Source organism: Silene latifolia, chromosome X, assembly GCF_048544455.1.
Source record: "Silene latifolia isolate original U9 population chromosome X, ASM4854445v1, whole genome shotgun sequence".
Taxonomy (NCBI): domain Eukaryota; kingdom Viridiplantae; phylum Streptophyta; class Magnoliopsida; order Caryophyllales; family Caryophyllaceae; genus Silene; species Silene latifolia.
Genome location: NC_133537.1, coordinates 146,831,694 through 146,850,452, shown reverse-complemented (window position 1 = coordinate 146,850,452; position 18,759 = coordinate 146,831,694). Strand labels below are relative to the sequence as shown.

The window sequence follows — 18,759 nt, the reverse complement described above, 5'->3', positions numbered from 1 at the left end:
ATAAGATTATATATATATAAATGTAGAGGGTAAGAGAGTAGGTAGGTGTGTTGTGTTATCGGAATCGGGTTGGCCCGAATTAAAAATAGCTTTACAAGAGAAATGCGACGGTCTATGCTAGTCGGTAACATAAGACGGAAATATTATTATTATTATTATTATTATTATTATTATTATTATTATTATTATTATTATTATTATTATTATTATTATTATTATTATTATTATTATTATTATTATTATTATTATTATTATTATTATTATCACCTATTATTAATATCTGACTAAAATATTTATATTCTTATATAAGCAAGCTCATAAAAATGTAGCCTTTATAAAAATTATGTTTAAAACGCAATTAATTAAACTAAATAATTTAAAACATAAAATAAAGTAATTGAACGGTTAAATAAATTATAAATGTCAACATGAGAAATTCGCGGGTGTTACAAATTAGGTGCGAAAAAGATGGTGTATTTCTAAGTATATTGTTTGTCCCACATTGAAAAATAATGTAGGTGTGGTAAATATACTACATATAAATACTTGAATTGTTCCACATTAGAATATTATCATGAGGTGAGGTATCACATGATTATAAATAGGAGTCATATTTGAAGTTTAGGGGTATCAACCCAAAATCTTTTGAATCGCTTAAATATTATATTAGAGAGTTCTTATAAAAGTTTGTATTAACGGCAAACCTTAGTTACAACAATACCATACAAATATTAATCACGTAGAAATTTATAAAAGCGATTATATATTACTATATAAGTGATAATCTCTGCACTAAAATAGAAAATTTTAAGACAATATTTATAATGTTTATTTTACTATATTAGTGATATTATAAAAGCGATTATATATTACTATATTAGTGATATTATAATTTTTATATAAAAGTGATTATATATTACTATATTAGTGATATTATAATGTTTATTTTAAGACAATCGATAGTATAATAACTTTATTTAAGACAAAATCATAATTAAAAAATAAAATGGGTGCTAAATATACATAAATTGGTTATTGATGTGTCATATATAATGATAATCTCTGCACTAAAATAGAAAATTTATGAATTATAATACAATCAAGTGTTGCATAAAAAGATCTTGAATCCACAAACAAATCAATAATGAGCTTTTTCACTTTGATAAATAGTAGAATTAAATCTTTTTAACTTTCAAATATAGGTAATTATTATGCCTCATTACATTTGAGTAACTAAAACAAATCATAATTTTTAACCATTAATCAAAATCGCACCAGAAAAAGAAAATATTTTGCATTTGTTTATACATTTTATTGCTCCCACAATTACATCTTAAAAGTCGTGTTAGGAAAAAAAAAATGTAATTTAAGTCATATCATTTGTACATATTTTAATTATGACAAAAAATGGAAAAAAAACGTACGAATATAAATAGATAGCATAGTATTTTCTCATTATTAAATCGGGTTGGATATCGAAATAGGTGCAAAAAAGATGGTGTACTTTTTTGTGTGTTATTTGTCCCACATTGGAAAATAATGTAGGTGTGGTAAATATACTATATATAAATAGTTGAATTGTCCAACATCAGAAAATTATCATAAGGTGGGGTGATCCTAAAAATTAATTTAGGAAAGTATCATAAATAATATTTTTTGATGTAAAAAATAAAGTGGAAAATCTTTTAATTATTATAATATTTATTTCCTATATTATATTCAAGTGGTGTTTCTAATTTTTATATAAAAACTTTTACATTTCATTTGGCAAAAAACTATCGTTAAGAAAATTATGAAAATAACATAATTTGATTCGTGGTAAAAATGCTATCATTAGCGAATAGATTTCATATAATTTGTACATATATAAAATTGTGTACTTCTTAGTATGTTTTCTTTTTTTTTTTTTTTTTTTTTGTAGAATGTAAGTAATATTATACCAAAATAACCACCAACGGATTACATCAATTGTTTATAGATATCAAATTTTCATACAACATATCACAATAAAACAACTAGACTAGTTAATCCATTTCCTGTAGTCTTCATTGATGGGTCTCTTGCGTTGCATCACTTGCATTCGAATAAGGATATCAGATTTCACTGCCCATATCAAGACTTCAGGCCTTGCCAATCTCTCCTCCATCCTACATTTATTTCTTTGTTCCCAAATTCTATATAGCAAAGCCTGCATCCCAGCTGCCACCAGTTTTTTCCTTAGCAAACTCTTGAATCGTTTCTTGAGCCACCATTGTATAAACTCAGAAGTTGGAATGCTAACATTCAGCAATTGATTCAGCAGTCCAAGACATATCTTGCTATAGACACACTCAAAGAAAATATGCTTATGACTTTCATCTTCTCTTCCACACAGTACACAACCAATATCAGCACAAATCTGCATCTTTTTAAGTCTATCCTTAGTAAGTAACCTGCCATGAACAACAAGCCAGCCAAGAAAACAATATTTTGGCAGACTGATATTGTTCCAGACAAAAGGAACCCAGTCTACCTTAGTAACCTGAACTCCTAACCACTGATATCCTTGTTGAACAGAGTAACAATTTTCTAGAGACAACCACCACTCCTCAACATAACCAGATTTGAGCTTCTCTTTAATACCATAAAGCTTCCTCCAAGCCCAACTTGCACCAACCTTAGGAGTATAAGAATGCCAATCCCCATTTTTCATATAAACTGCATGGATCCATTTCACCCATAAGCGGTCTTGTTTTTGAGCTAACCACCAAATGTACTTACCTAGAGCTGCAGTGTTCCACCTTCTAAGGTCCTTAATACCCAACCCACCCTCAGCTTTAGGTTTACAACAATTATCCCACGCAACTAGAGCAGGGGCATCAGTAAATTACTTACCTTGCCACAGAAAGCTTCTGCATAGAGCCTCAACTTTATTAAGAATACTCACAGGTAAAACAAAAATACGTGCCGAGTAACAATAAAGAGTACTAAGCACATATTTTATCAGAACAAGCCTTCCTGCATATGACAATTTCCTGGCTCCAATTGCTCTTATCCTCTCCACAACTCTCTCCACCAGCTTTGCACAGTCACTTGCAGCTAGCCATTTAGCAATTATTGGGACTTCCAAATACTTAAAAGGAAGATTACCAGCAGGAATACCAGCTAACTGACATAACTCCTCAAGAGAACCTCTACTGATTCCATTCCCATACATACAAGACTTATTTTTATTCATAGTTAGTCTTGATGCACATGAGAAAGTTTCAAAAGCCCTTAAAAGAATGGTTACTGACCTCTTCTCCCCTTTTCAGAATAAGAGGAGATCATCAGCAAAACAAAGATGAGAGAGCTTCATTGGTCTGCACAGTGGATGATATTTAAACCCTTCATAACCTTAGACAACCTGAATAACACGACTTAGGTATTCCATACAAATTGTAAAGAGGAGGGGGGAGGGGGGGGGGGGAGGATCACCCTGTCTAATCCCTCTTCTAGCTTTAAAGAATCCAAAAACCTCTCCATTAAGTGCCAATGAGAAAGATGGAGTTGAAATACACTCAACAATTAAGTGAACAAATTCCTCAGGAAAATTAAGAGCCTCAAGTATTTCCTTCACAAAGCTCCATTCAATACTATCATATGCCTTCTGTAAGTCTAGCTTCATCAGAATTCTTGGAGAGCATACTTTCCTACCATAAAGTTTAACCAAGTCTTGACACACAAGTATATTTTCCACAATGTCCCTGCCTTTAACAAAGGCCCTTTGATTGGAGCTTATTATACTAGGTAGGACCAAACTTAATCTGTTGCATAGGCATTTTGCTATACACTTGTAGACCATATTGCAGCAAGCAATAGGTCTAAACTGGGTGACAGAGGTAGGCATAGTCACCTTGGGGATCAATGTCAAGATGGTGTTATTGACCTGCTTAAACATTTTGCCATGGGTGAAAAAATCAGTGATTGCAGCACATACAGCTAGACCAGTAACACTCCAAGTATCCTTAAAAAATTTGCTGCTATATCCACCAGGACCAGGTGCCTTAGTCCCTGGAATGGAGAACATTGCCAGTTTAATTTCCTCAGGAGTAACATCCTTGAGTAAAAGCAATCTTTGCTCCTGATTAAGGATTTTGCCTTTCTGAACAGTAGGAGTATGGACTTTTGTAACCGGCTTGCTAGTTCCCAGGATCTGAATAAAGAATTCCTCAAAATCCTTATTAATGTCCTGAGCAGTAGTATGACATCTACCACTACTATCCTCAATTTGAATCACCTTATTCCTGATCCTTTTAGCCTTCAAGCTAGCATGAAAGTAGGCCGTATTATCATCACCCTCAAGAGCCCAAGTTGCTTTGGATTTTTGCTGTAAGAACTGATGCTTGGCAAGTAACAAGGTAGAATATTCAGTGGCCACTGCTTTCTCAATATCAATTAAATCAGCATCAAGAGGATTATGTTTCAATTCCTGCTGAACCTGATTCAATGCCATACAGGTGATGGCAGTAGTATTCTCAATTGTTGGAGTATTTGTCCTCTACAATAGTGCGAGATAATATTATTAAATCTCATTAAGGAATATGCATGGGATATTCATTGGCAATACTAGTCAGCTGATCAACGTATATCGGTAACGGTTGGCCAACTAGGGTTTGACGTTATCGTCGTGAGAGATTTGCGGTGTTCAAAATGATCCTTTCACCACACCTAAAGGAACGAGCCCCAACACGAAAGCTAATTAATTATATGAGATACAATTTAAATTAGTCCCTTGATAAAATGACTAAAAGATTAGTCGATTAGATTGATTTAGAGAGATATCGAGTTGTGAACTCGAGGTGAGGAAATTATTATTTAATTATGCGATAATTAAATAATAAATTATTTGATACGGGAATTAATGATTAAGCAGTTAATTATTAAATTAGTACTAATTGACTAATGTGATTAGTATTGGTACATAAACTATATGTGTAGCGGTACACATATATTTACGGAGTGATTTAGACGAAATTAATTGGAAGCATTTAAACATGATACGATGTTTAAATAAAATTTATACGTATTTGTGCGACAAATATAAGAACCAAAATGGACCCGTAAATGGGACATTGGACTGTGTAAATGGAGTGTAGTGGATGATTATAGACATAATCATTTCACTTTACTTGTTGTTTCTTCCATAAGTCATCTTATGATCATATGCATGTGATATAAGATTGGACAAAAATAAAAACAAGTACACTCCCTCACTCCACCAACTCCCACCCGATTTTCCTCCTCTTTATGGACCAACAATTGCTCATTTTTACACACTACTTCATTTTGTGTATTTGCATGTGAAAAGCTTGTTGGTCTTTCTCTCTAAAACCATAATTTACTAAGATGTTAGTAAACAAAATTATTACTAAGATTGTTAGTAATATTTACATATTATCAAGGGTAATCTTATTAATATCTAGTTAATATTAGTAAGGTTGTTGGGTAAGTTCTTGGGTGCTTAAGAAAGGAGGTGTTCTATTTTGGACACTTTAAGATGGAGGATCTTGCCATTTATTTTAAGCTTAAGAACAACCAAGACGGGTGATCTTGGTTGTGCCCAAATACTACCATTTCTCAATGTAAGGAAAATTGTTTTCCTCTTCTTTTATATTAATATGCTTTTATATTGCATGCATGTTACATAGATCACATAAACTCAAGTTATGAGATAATTTGACATTTAATTAGAGTGTCTAATTAGGATCTATGATCTTTCAAGTGGTATCAGAGTATAGGATTGTAATTTGCATGTTTATTTTAAGCATATTAATAAATTATGTGATAATTTATAAAAACTCAAAAATTGTGTTAGAAGAGGTTTTAGCACAAAATTTTTGGGGCATGAACACCTTGTGATCTCAAAGATTTATGGTAAAGTTTGGTGATTTATGAAGTTATTTTGCTATTTTAATGATTTTTGGTAGAAACCCGAGTCAAAATGTTGTTTTTTAGTTATAAATTGACTAAAAATAGTTAAAAGATGATTCAGGTCATGGAATTTCTATGGTGTTTCATGCATATTTTTTACTGATTGTATGCAAAATGTTGAAGGTTGGTTTGAAATTTTGCATGTTTATTGATTTTATGAGATAAAAGTCGATAAAAGTTAAATAAATTAATCATAATTTTGAAATATTTGTTCCTGACCATGATAAATTTATGTACATTTAAAAATATTATTTAAAAGTTAAAAGTGAAATTTAAAATGTGATTTCACCTTGTTTTGATGTTTATTGGTTTTAGTGGTTAAAAACAGATAAATATCGATCTTTTTCTTCATAAATTTTATCCGGATTTTTGGGGCAATTTTTATGATATTTTGATGTTCTTGGGAGTGTTCCAGAATACTCAAAATTTTTGTTTTAATTGTTTGGGTAAGTTTTCAATTATTTTGGATTTTTACTTAAAATTTATGATTTTACCGATTAAATTAGCAAAATATCACCAAATCAAACTAATTATTCATTATAAAATTAGTGAGGACTAATTTTGTGGTCCAAAACAGTTTGGAGAATTAGTTTGGACTTAAATGTGATTTAAGAGTTGATTATTGATTTTTACAAGTTAAAAATCGATTAAATCCACAAAACCGAGATGGATACCAACGATTGATAGATAGGGCGATTTTGGCATCATTTTACAGCATTTTAAGCATATTTATTTAAGTTGAATCAATGATTGTCAATTATTTAAAGTATTTATCTTGTTGTACCTAGTATGGCCTAGTTTATTTTAATCGTTATTACCCGAAATGAACGGGAATATCGATTTGTTTGTAATTAAATACGATCTCGTATCGTCTGTTTGTAATTAGTTAATAGTTTTATTTATTTTATTAATTAATTTATAATAGGAATAGCTATGTAATTCAATTGTAATAGTTGTTCTTACCGGCGTTTCCAAAAGACGGATTACATCGAGACGGAGTCTATTTTTGGAAGGTGTTCCAAATCCCACAAGAAGGAGCCACTTTTGGAATGAAGAGGCAAGGGACCAAGGAGTTGGTTTCCGAAATTTAATAGACTAGTTTTTATTAACTAGGTAGCCATACTAGGATTTATTCATATGCTTACTTGTTTACTTGTTTTTATTTTCGCGCATGCCAAAATCGCCATTCACATGCATTTTATTTTCACGGTTGTCAATTCACGTCATTTACATTCACCGACTTAGTTCACTTATAGGGAATTTATGACTAAATTGACAAGATCTCTCACATAACTAAAATTGAGATTAGCCTTACCAATTAGTAACACCTATGAATCTCTTATTCATTAGAGTCACGCTCACCCAAGCGGGGTGTTCTCTTTTTACCTTGAGTAAGTAGGGTGGTAAGCGGTTATCACACGCCAAAATTGATTGGACTCAACGGGATATAAGACGGTCTTGTGTTCCGGGGCCAGTAGATGGATTTAAGGAAATTCGTCGACCAAGAGTTCTAGAGGTAGAATTAGTCAACGTGACTTACCGAATTTACACAATTATGGGGTGTTTCGCCCAAGCGATGCTCATTTTTGTTTAATATTTGGGTCTTGGAATCATTTATATAATTTAGTGAGAGATCATTATATAAATGTTAAAACTTGTTGAACATGTTTTCACAAGTATTTTTTAAAACATTGAATGTTAATTTTTCCTATTTTTCGTTCTTTCTCATTAATGTATATTTTATGACATCGCGCACTTCATCCTCCTTTCTCTATTTATAATTATACTCGTTTCGTTCTTTCATGGGAAGCGGTTTCTTTGAAGGAATTCGGTAGCAATGATTGGTAACATGATTTACTAATTCACCTACATAAGCTTACAACAATTATTGCGATTATTATACAACTTAACATCCATACATATTTAAAAAGGGGTTTTCATGTTGCAAACTCTTATTACGAGTTTAAAAGGGAGTCACATTTTATCAAGAGAGTCTTGATTTCGGAAGTGACACCTCCGTCATGAAGATGACATATTAGTTTTAATTACTCAAGAGTAATTCAAAAGTTTGCGAAAAGAGTTTTCAAAAACACAAAGAACACTCCAATATGATACCGTCAAATGGCTCAATTCGAGAAAGGTCAAATCAATTGTTTATGCGCTAAAGAGTTTAAGCATAAGATGACAATTGAACGGTTAGGTAGTCCAATTTCGCAAGAAGTTGAGATTTGCCATATGTTGCACTCACTTTATAGTAATTCACTCTTACTAAGTGTATAAAATATCACGAATGACATGAAGAGAGGTCTTCATGAGATTCATTTTTGCTTGTTGAAGCAAAGAGGAATGTGAAAGTGAGTGGGAGTTAAGAAGAAGTAACCATAGATGTATGAGATAGGACAAAGTTGAAGTAGACATCTACTCAAAGGATAGGCTAGTTCCACTATCTTGGTATGAGATACCAAGTATGGATCATTTCTTTGTAAAGAAGTTTACATGAATTGACAAAACGTAAGACGTCTAGCATAGGACATTTTTGTATCGAAGTGGTGCTAGAGTAGCAATGATTTCGATAAGGACAAATGTACCTAAATTTGGTTTTAAAAGAATGTAATTATCTATGTTTATACATAGAAGGCATCACTCATGTGATTTAAAACAAAATGTTGTACCTACTCCTATGATAACTTGGTGGTTGGTTTAGACCACTTAAGTTAGAGGAATTTTACATTCTTCACGAAAACTAAATGTTATACTATCTTTTAGATTTTAAAGTCTCTAATCTGGTGAACCCAATTGATCAAACCTCAAGTAAATTCGTTTAAACGAATAAACGATAAGCACATCGAACAACCATTTGATTGAGAATCTAATGGTGTGTGTGCATAAATTATGTTTTCTTTTGAAAAGAAACACAATAGTGAGGTGATTAACCATATACATACGGATTCTTAAGGCCGATAGTTGGTTATATATATATACTTCGTTACTTTTACCGTAAAGTTAAGTAGATATGAAAACCTCATATCTACTTAATAAGACATAAAAGTAATTTTTGAAACGTGGAATATTTTCAAAATGAAGTAGTAAACCAAAAGCACGAGAAGATCATAATGTTGATCGGAAATTTCAAAGTAATGACTTTGAAGATCAAATGGGTAATATCAAGTAATGACCTTGATAATCACTAAGAAGATTGTGAACCATAGAGTATGGTATAGTCAAGAAGATAAACCAAACTTTATGAGATATAGTTTGAGGTTTTTTGCAATTTTTGTAAGCTATTTACTCACTAAAAGTTTAAAACCCGACTATAATAGCCTAAATGACTCCATATGAGATATGGATAGGAAGAGTCCCTAACTTGTCTTTTTATACATTTGGGATCATAAATGTTTATGTTCAGAACCAATTTGTGTATTTGTGAGGGTTATCCAAAATTGAACCACTTGGTTTTTACTCCTCCAAAACGAGAACAAAGAGTTTGTGGCTCGTAATGCTGTCTTTCCAGAAAGATTTTCATTTTCTGGAAGACAGAGTGGGAGAAATTTTGAACTTACGGAAGTCCAAGACCCACAAACAGAGTATAATGCAATAAGACGTTCTTTATTGTGGCTCAGTGGTTATAAGGAGATAATTTTGCGATAATATTGCGTTACTTTTCAAAAGTGACGAATCTTAAACCCTCATCAAAGGCTTTTCTATAGTATGAACTCTATGTGATGGCGTGTCACCATGCAATTCGAATTTATCTCCTTGCACACGATGCGATAAGGAAGGAAACACGAGATGTTTTCGAGACTTAATTTAAGGTGAATACTTTGGTTGGTTACCTTGATCTTGTCGTAAAGGTTACATAAGATGTTTAACATTTGGGCTTGTTATAGAGAGTTTGTGACAACCCAAATGCCTTTATCAATTCGTATGGTCTTAGCAATATCGCCTCTCATGAGGATGAGTTTAGGCAAAAGGATAACGAAACTTTCTCCTTGAATGTATCTTATGAAGGGAGAAGTTTTGTTGATGTTGTCAATGCTAAGAAGCCTAGCATGCTTGGAAGATCCCTTTTGTGATCTATATACGTCAAAGATTTGGAACTTTGGGTTCAATCATGTAGTCTATCAAAACGGTATTACTCGAGTGTCGAGATAACATGATGATACATGGAGTTTAGTGAGAGCTAAAGTGAGTTTCTTAGTATAAAATATGTGCTTGACATATTAGTGACTTGAAATGTAGCTAAGGTGATATTTCTTAGTCTAAAATATGTGTTTGACATATTATTGACTAGAAATGTAGCTAAGGTGATATTTCTTAGTCTAAAATATGTGTTTGCCATATTAGTGACTAGAAATATTCTCGGGTAAATACTTGAGAGTATCATGGCGCATCTTAAATATCCGGATCTAATGAGATAGATCTCCATGGATACTAGCATCTTAGTCAAGAGACTTATGTGATAAGATTCTTGACTCGTTCAAGTTGTTGAACAAATTAATATGATCTTTTTGCTTTCGCTGCAGGATCTATTAAATATGCTAAAAGCTGCTCTCGTCGGGACTTATCATATTGAGAATATGAGAAGTTATTACCAATCATTTCCTAGTGAGGGTCACTAGATGATTATCAAGATCATCCTTGAGTACTTGAGAAGCACTGAGGATTTACTCTTGTAGTTTGGAGGAATTTATGAATTTCGTGTAAAAGGGTTACACGATTACATTCCTATGCTTATAAGATGTTATGAGCCTCGTTAAGGAATGGTTGACATATAAGAGTGCTATGTGCATAAAGAATAATATGTATAAGAAGTTATACATATATATATATAAGAAGTTATACATGTATAAAGCAGATATGTATGAGGAGTCATACATAAAAGATGTCATATGAAGGATGTGTATGTATAAGTGTTATACGTACAAATCATGAACGAAAGCTAAGTACATTACAGCATCCGATATTGTAAAAGAGATAATTGATATCTGGATTTTAATGGAACTAGAGTAGTTCTGTTAGCCGAATATCGTTCCCCGAGAGAGTGTGAAAACAGTGGGAGTGTTTGACTGACTTTAGAACCAGAGTCTAAAACTTGTTTAGACATGTACTTAGAAAGGCCCTATGTGATGAAAAGATTGCATAGAACAAAGGAAAATAGCAATAGAAATTAGAGTGATGCAACTGTTGCTAATCCTCTAACCAAAGCCGTAGGCATAAGGTAGGCATGATGGTTATGTCATCTCAATGTGATTGAAGTGTATACCTTAATTGCTAAAGATAGTTATGTAAATATTGGATAGCGTATTAATATTTACGTAAGTCATGTTCGCATTCATTGTTTGAGTCTCTTTAAGAACTCAATTATTCAGTTTGACTGAAAACAAGAATACCTTGTTTATCCGAATTGGTTGTGGAGGCAATGTTGAACCCCAATTCAAGTGAATAGGATGAACATTGTATTAGCCCCTAGTCACTTAATGAGGTGACGTCTCGGAGTGACTAGATTGTAAGACGATTGATGGTAGGTTCAGCACCATAAGGTCATAAGGATGACTAGTCGTTTACATAGGCAGACTGTGGGACACTTTGCCGGGCAGTGACATTTATAGAGTCCTTTAGATCTATTACAGACGCCTGGTCGTGGCAGGGACTTCTATGATATTCCTATGAGTCGATTCTTTAAACTGGAGACTTATTATCTGAGCCTGTACAGTTTCCGAGTGACTTAGGTTTTTGTCCTAGGTCATGCCGTGAAAGGGGGCCAAAGGACATCTACTGGGTCATGGTGATCTGTATTGTGAAATAGGATAGATAGGGCAGACAGGAATTGTCCACCCGCGTTGGGTTTAAACATCTCAAGGCCACTCGAGGAGTTATGACTACAAATGCGTGGCCACGCTCGGAAGTAATCTGTGGGAGATTTTTCCGGTCAGGTAGTCACACTCCCGATTGAGAAAACCACTCACGATATGTTCATGTGCAAGTGCGACCTGAAAGACACCTTGCATTGAGTGGGAGATTGTTGTTAAAACGGACAAGAGAATCGGTAACACACCCTTGTAAAGTACAAGCAGGATATTGTTGGGATAAGGACTTATCCACAATTGTGTGTTATAATCATCGCACAACTTGTCTCGGACAAGTGGGAGATTGTTGGAGTATTTGTCCTCTATAATAGTGCGAGATAATATTATTAAATCTCATTAAGGAATATGCATGGGATATTCATTGGCAATACTAGTCAGCTGATCAACGTATATCGGTAACGGTTGGCCAACTAGGGTTTGACGTTACTGTCGTGAGACGGCGGTGTTCAACTGATCCCTTTCGGTCACACCTAAAGGAACGAGCCCCAACACGAAAGCTAATTAATTGTATGAGATACAATTTAAATTAGTCCCTTGATAAAATGACTAAAAGAGAGATATCGAGTTGTGAACTCGAGGTGAGGAAATTACTATTTAATTATGCGATAATTAAATAATAAATTATTTGAGACGGGAATTAATGATTAAGCAGTTAATTATTAAATTAGTACTAATTGACTAATGTGATTAGTATTGGTACATAAACTATATGTGTAGCGGTACACATATATTTACGGAGTGATTTAGACGAAATTAATTGGAAGCATTTAAACATGATACGATGTTTAAATAAAATTTACACGTATTTGTGCGACAAATATAAGAACCAAAATGGACCCTTAAATGGGACATTGGACTGTGTAAATGGAGTGTAGTGGATGATTATAGACATAATCATTTCACTTTACTTGTTGTTTCTTCCATAAGTCATCTTATGATCATATGCATGTGATATAAGATTGGACAAAAATAAAAACAAGTACACTCCCTCACTCCACCAACTCCCACCCAGTTTTCCTCCTCTTTATGGACCAACAATTGCTCATTTTTACACACTACTTCATTTTGTGTATTTGCATGTGAAAAGCTTGTTGGTCTTTCTCTCTAAAACCATAATTTACTAAGATGTTAGTAAACAAAATTATTACTAATATTGTTAGTAATATTTACATATTATCAAGGGTAATCTTATTAATATCTAGTTAATATTAGTAAGGTTGTTGGGTAAGTTCTTGGGTGCTTAAGAAAGGAGGTGTTCTATTTTGGACACTTGAAGATAGAGGATCTTGCCATTTATTTTAAGCTCAAGAACAACCAATATGGGTGATCTTGGTTGTGCCCAAATACTACCATTTCTCAATGTAAGGAAAAATTGTTTTCCTCTTCTTTTATATTAATATGCTTTTATATTGCGTGCATGTTACATAGATCACATAAACTAAAGTTATGAGATAATTTGACATTTAATTAGAGTGTCTAATTAGGGTCTATGATCTTTCAAATGTCATTAAAACTCTCCTTGTTCAGTCTCCTCAACTTACCCTTCAAATTTTTCAGCTTCACAACCAACTGGTACATTAAAGTACCATCCACATGAACTCCCCACTGATCCTCAACAATCTTACTAAAATCAGGGCTAAGTGACCACATATTATAATACTTAAATGGGGATTTCTTTCTCTGTTCCTTCTCTCCAAAACTCACCACACAAGGACAATGATTAAATAGACCCCCAGGCATAAAATTTGCATAGGCCTCAGGGAATTTATTTAACCATTCTCCATTCACCAAAAATCTATCTAATCTACCATATTTCCTTGTGTCTACCCTCTGCTTGTTATTCCAAGTGAAGTAAGATCCAACAGCCTTAATATCCTGAAGTTGGCAGTAATCAACACAGTCCTGGAAAGGCTGAATTTCAGCTATTGTAACCTCTCCTCCTATCCTTTCTTGGAAGCTTAAAACATTATTCAAATCTCCCCCCAAGGCCCAAGCATCCTTGGAGATATCATTGTATTTTTTAAGACTTTTCCATAAGGCACCCCTCATAGTCTGATCATTAAATCCATACACATATGTAAGCCAGTACTCTCTATTATTCATTTTATCCTTCACAAAAGCATGTATTGTTTGACTAGTTATATCCTCAATACTCACATCAAAACACTGAGGATTCCATAATACCCACACTCTACCACCTTTATGCTTGCTATTATTAGTACAAATAGCCCATGAAGAGCAAATATTATTCCTGATTGTCAACCAATTATTACTTTGCACTTTTGTTTCAACCAATCCAAATAGCTCTATATTACTATTATGCATAAACCATTTGACCTCTTTTTGCTTATTTAGGCTATTCAGACCCCTTACATTCCAGAATCCGATATTATCCATTATCCTTTCTGAAATTTGAGCCTTCTTCAACTAACTTTCCCACTCGGTTTCTCCCACTGCTCAGTCCCCCCTTAGCCATCTGGACAGATTTATGAATAGCACTGTTAAATACTTCTATAAAAGTTGTTTTTCCTGGCACAGTCTCTATACCATTCTGAGAGTTTATTCTGGTAAGAATTCTAACTCGGGTAGAGACTGTTCCATGAACTTTAGGGGTGGCCAGCACAAGAGATTCAGTCCTTTTTGGTTCAGCTGCAAGTTTCATAGGATTAAGGACATGTGCTTTCTCAACCATAGGTTTCACCACTGGTCTCCAAACCTGTTTAGTTACAACCTTTGGTTTGACCTTGACCTTATCATCAGGTTTTCTGCAATTTACTGCCAAATGTCCCATTCCTTTACATTGGGAGCATAAAATGGGAAGCCAATCATATTCCACCTTAACTTTCTACACACTCCCTTTCTCATCCATAAACTCAATAGAATTAGGAAAGCTTTATGACATAGACACCTTGACAAGAACCTTGGCATAATTGAGCAGCGTCTTATGTTCTGTAGCCTCATCACATCTCATAAATTCTCCTATTATACCACTGATTTTCTTCAAAGCATTCTTACCCCAGAATTTTAACTCAAGCCCTATCAATTTAATCTGGATGGGAACATTAGCAATCTCTTGCTTGACTAACTCAGCATCTGCACTCCATCCATGGATAATGACAGGCTTGTTATCAAACATGAGTTGGTCATACTTCAAGGCTTTTTGTTGCATCTCAAGGGTTTTGAATCGCACTAAGAAGATACCATTTGGCGTAAAAGACACCTTATCAACATCAAATTTACTCCAGACTCTCCTAATAAATCCATCAATCACATTCCATGGAGGGTTCGCTCCTAAAATATAACATAAAAGAGAAGTTTTCCAGTAATTTATCTCAGGAGCAACATCATCCTCAGAGAGTTGAACTAATACCTTAGAAGACGTCTTGGGTCCAGATTTTTGCATCTGCTGCTTAAGTTTCTTACACATCACCTATGTCTAAGTGCCATCCTCATTCTGAGTGATTTTAGCATCCAGCTCCTCCTCGATTTCCTCAGGGATATCAGCAAGGTCCAACTCGATATCATACGGGAGAAGACACCTCGCAGGATTTTTCGAAGTGAGCTGAATCGTCTCTCCATCCTCTAATAATTCCTCCTCAAGTACACTATATCTTCATTTCAATTTATTCCCAGAATTCTGTGATTTTTTTGAAGTTTTTTGTGTTTTTTTAGATCGAGCCATTGCAAAATCTAATCAACAAAATCAAAATTTAGGGTTTCAGAAAAGGGGATTATTATCGCAGACTTTCTCTCTATCTCTCTAATTCCGTTCTTAAAGACATTTATTACTTCTTAGTATGTTATATGTCCCACATTGAAAAATAATGTAGAATTATATAAAAATAATAGAATTATCACACATCGTAGAATTATCACACATCGAAAGATTAACATAAGATGTTGTGGTCTTATGAATATAAATATGAGGCATCCTTGGAACTTAAGTATCAACCCAACATCTTTTGCGTCTCTTAAATAAGTTGTTTTGACTTTGATCATATCTAAATAAATGATTAGACATAAGATGTAAATAGTAAGACCTAATAACCATTTTTTTTAATAAAGTTAACGTATTTGCTAAATCCCGCACTTAATTTTACTTAATCCCACACAATTTAACTCAAATTTCCAATCCTAACCTTCATCTTGAACACAAAAAAGAAAAGAAAATTCTCCCCTTTTTTCTCTCTCTCTCTCTCTCTCAAAACCTAACCAATTCAATAACTGTGACACCCTCATTTATTGCGGAAAAGTAAACACGTAATTCTAGATAAAAACTGCATGGATATGTTTGTAATAGGTTCATTTGGGTAAAAACCTGTAATTTTTAAAACCGAAAACGAAACATGAACCTGTTATAAAAATATCCACATGGGAAGGTGTCAAACATGCAAGGTCTAAAATGAATCTCATAAATAAAATATCGCTAAAGTCGCGAAACAAAGTTATACAACCCAAATATGAAAAAGGGAGACATATGTCCCTAAAAAGTATATGACATAAAAAGTGTTTAAGGGTCACAATAAAATAAAGCCAATCTAGGTCCCAAGGTTACTTTGCTCGCTAGCTCGTCCATGTACCCCATATATGCATCACCTACCTGTCAATCGCATTTTATACAAATACGAAAGCCACGGTCGGTGGGAGTAACTCCGAGTTCTCCCAAATGACGAAATGTCATAATTAATATAACATGTAAACATAATAATATGAATATGAATAACACATAGCCTTAGCATATAGATGTTAGACAATCGTACTCATCATGTGAACAACAATATAACAACACATAGTCCTAGCATATGAATACTAGACCGACTCATACTACACTATCATGTGAATCACATAACATCCAGGAATCCAAACTCTATCAACCATAGCCGACTTGCATCTCACCTTCTATGTTTCATAGAATCATCAACAAGAAAGGACAATATATCTAGAGACAGGCATAAGTTCCTAGTACAGTCAATAGTCACTCAGAACTCCCGAGTCTATACCACGAAGTAAGGTAAACACCCTAGTCCTAAACCTGCGCAGACCTAGCGACATGCGGAAAGTACCGCATCCAAGACCCATGATCACACACATGAGTACCCCTAAGGAGTCCACCAAAGGGTTGGCTAGTACTTAAGCTGACCACATACTTCTAAGAGTACGTTAGGAGGTCATGCCCTAACTTGGATATAAGCCCACCAAGCTAAGACACAAAGTCTATTAAGCTGTGAACATACACTCGTCAAAGACTATAAGGGCCTATCTATGACGAAGGCCGAAATACTCACCTAGGACATAGTCCCAGCTTGAATACTTTAGCCCACACCACACAAGACAAGTAGGACACCCAATTAACCATAAGAGGGGCAAAGAGTCCAAACTTGCACACACACAAATGATCATACACACCCTAGCATATGAAAGACTACGCAAGAGCATATTCAGCTGACAATCCAACAATATCTCCAATATCAATAATAATCCAAATTTCAGCTAACCAACAGTACCATAATCCATGAGAACAAGCTAAAATGGCAGAGAGGCAACAAGACTCAAGCATAAGGCATCCAAAGCATCCAACAACCAACATGTGAAATGATAATTACAAATATCAAGGCATAACATAAAACATCCAATAATAACCAATCTCACCTCAAAGACAAACCCTCGACCCGAGTCCCGCGACGGGTCATCGGTCAAATCGAGGCTGATCGGTTTAAACCTAGTTTGACCAAACTCGTTCGGTCAATCTGGCCCAACTCAGAGTCTTAGCCTACTTTGGCCCAAATCACAAAATTCATCACAATATCATTCTCATGCTATTTCCAATTTCTATCATGTGAACACTATCAACATAAAGAAAAATATTCCAACTTACAAAATAACTAATTCCACAAAATTCTCGCATAATAAAATAGCATAAATAACCGTCTCACACAAGGGTAAACTTTTCTATAAATTTTAATCGATAAAACGACGCCATTTACTCATACGGACTCCGAATTGAGTGATTCAAGTGGCTAAACCACCTAATTTTTCGATGTCGTTCAATCTATCATATTTTTGGAAACATTGAAACCGTCTCGGTCCGTCTTGACGCGTTCCAGCCAACACGCGGACTTGTCACAACACATAATTCCTCATCCAAATTTGTTCCAAACAATAATATACAAATGGGTAACATAAATTAAACATAAGCATACTCATCTTACTCCATTCATTCATTTATCAACAAGATCGTCTCAAATAACAACAAACAACAACAACAACAACAACAAACAACAAATACAACTACTAATGTGACATTAATTCGTCGAGTAACTCGGAATAGTTACCTTAAGCTAGCAAAGAGACAAGTAATAACTTAAGAAAGGTTATAAAACCCAAAATTATGCATCATCTTCTACAATATATGAGTCTCCTAACTCATCTTCATATTCTTCACCTATAAGAACAACAAAAACACAATTATTAAGCTTAAATTCGAAAACCCTAAAAGATGAGCCTTAAACAAAAATTGGGGGAAATGAAAATAAAGCTTATTAGTAGGTGAGGATTGAAGAGAGGATTCCGAATATATAATTTTTATGCGATTTGGTGGAGAAATGAAGAAGTTATGGTGGATTTAGGGATTGTAAGGAGGATTTTTGAGATGAATTTGGTGTTTGGAAGAAGGAAGTGATAGAATGAGAATTGAGGAAATGAAAGATGAAGAGAAGACCCATGGAGGATGGAGGGTGCATGGTTTGGGTAGGGTGTTTGGGTGAGTTTCAATTGTTTACGTTTTGGTTCGTTTCGACGGAAATTAGAAATATTCGTCGAACGCGATTTCCGAGAAAATTAAAGTTCTTAAACACGATTTTACTAAAAGATTAAGTACTCATATGCCCAATATCCGAACTCGTTTACCCAACGACCGTAAGAAATGGGAAAATCCCAATTT

At 34.0% G+C, this 18,759-nt stretch overlaps 1 protein-coding gene across 1 annotated transcript; it reads right to left on the bottom strand.

Moving 5' to 3' along the window:
- Positions 1–2,020: 2,020 nt before the first annotated feature.
- LOC141618508 (uncharacterized) lies at positions 2,021–3,217 on the bottom strand. Its single transcript, XM_074435619.1, has 2 exons — positions 2,875–3,217; positions 2,021–2,814 (listed from the first exon to the last, which is right to left on the bottom strand). Exons 1-2 carry the CDS (start codon positions 3,215–3,217, stop codon positions 2,021–2,023), a joined length of 1,137 nt encoding a protein of 378 aa, XP_074291720.1.
- Positions 3,218–18,759: the final 15,542 nt, after the last annotated feature.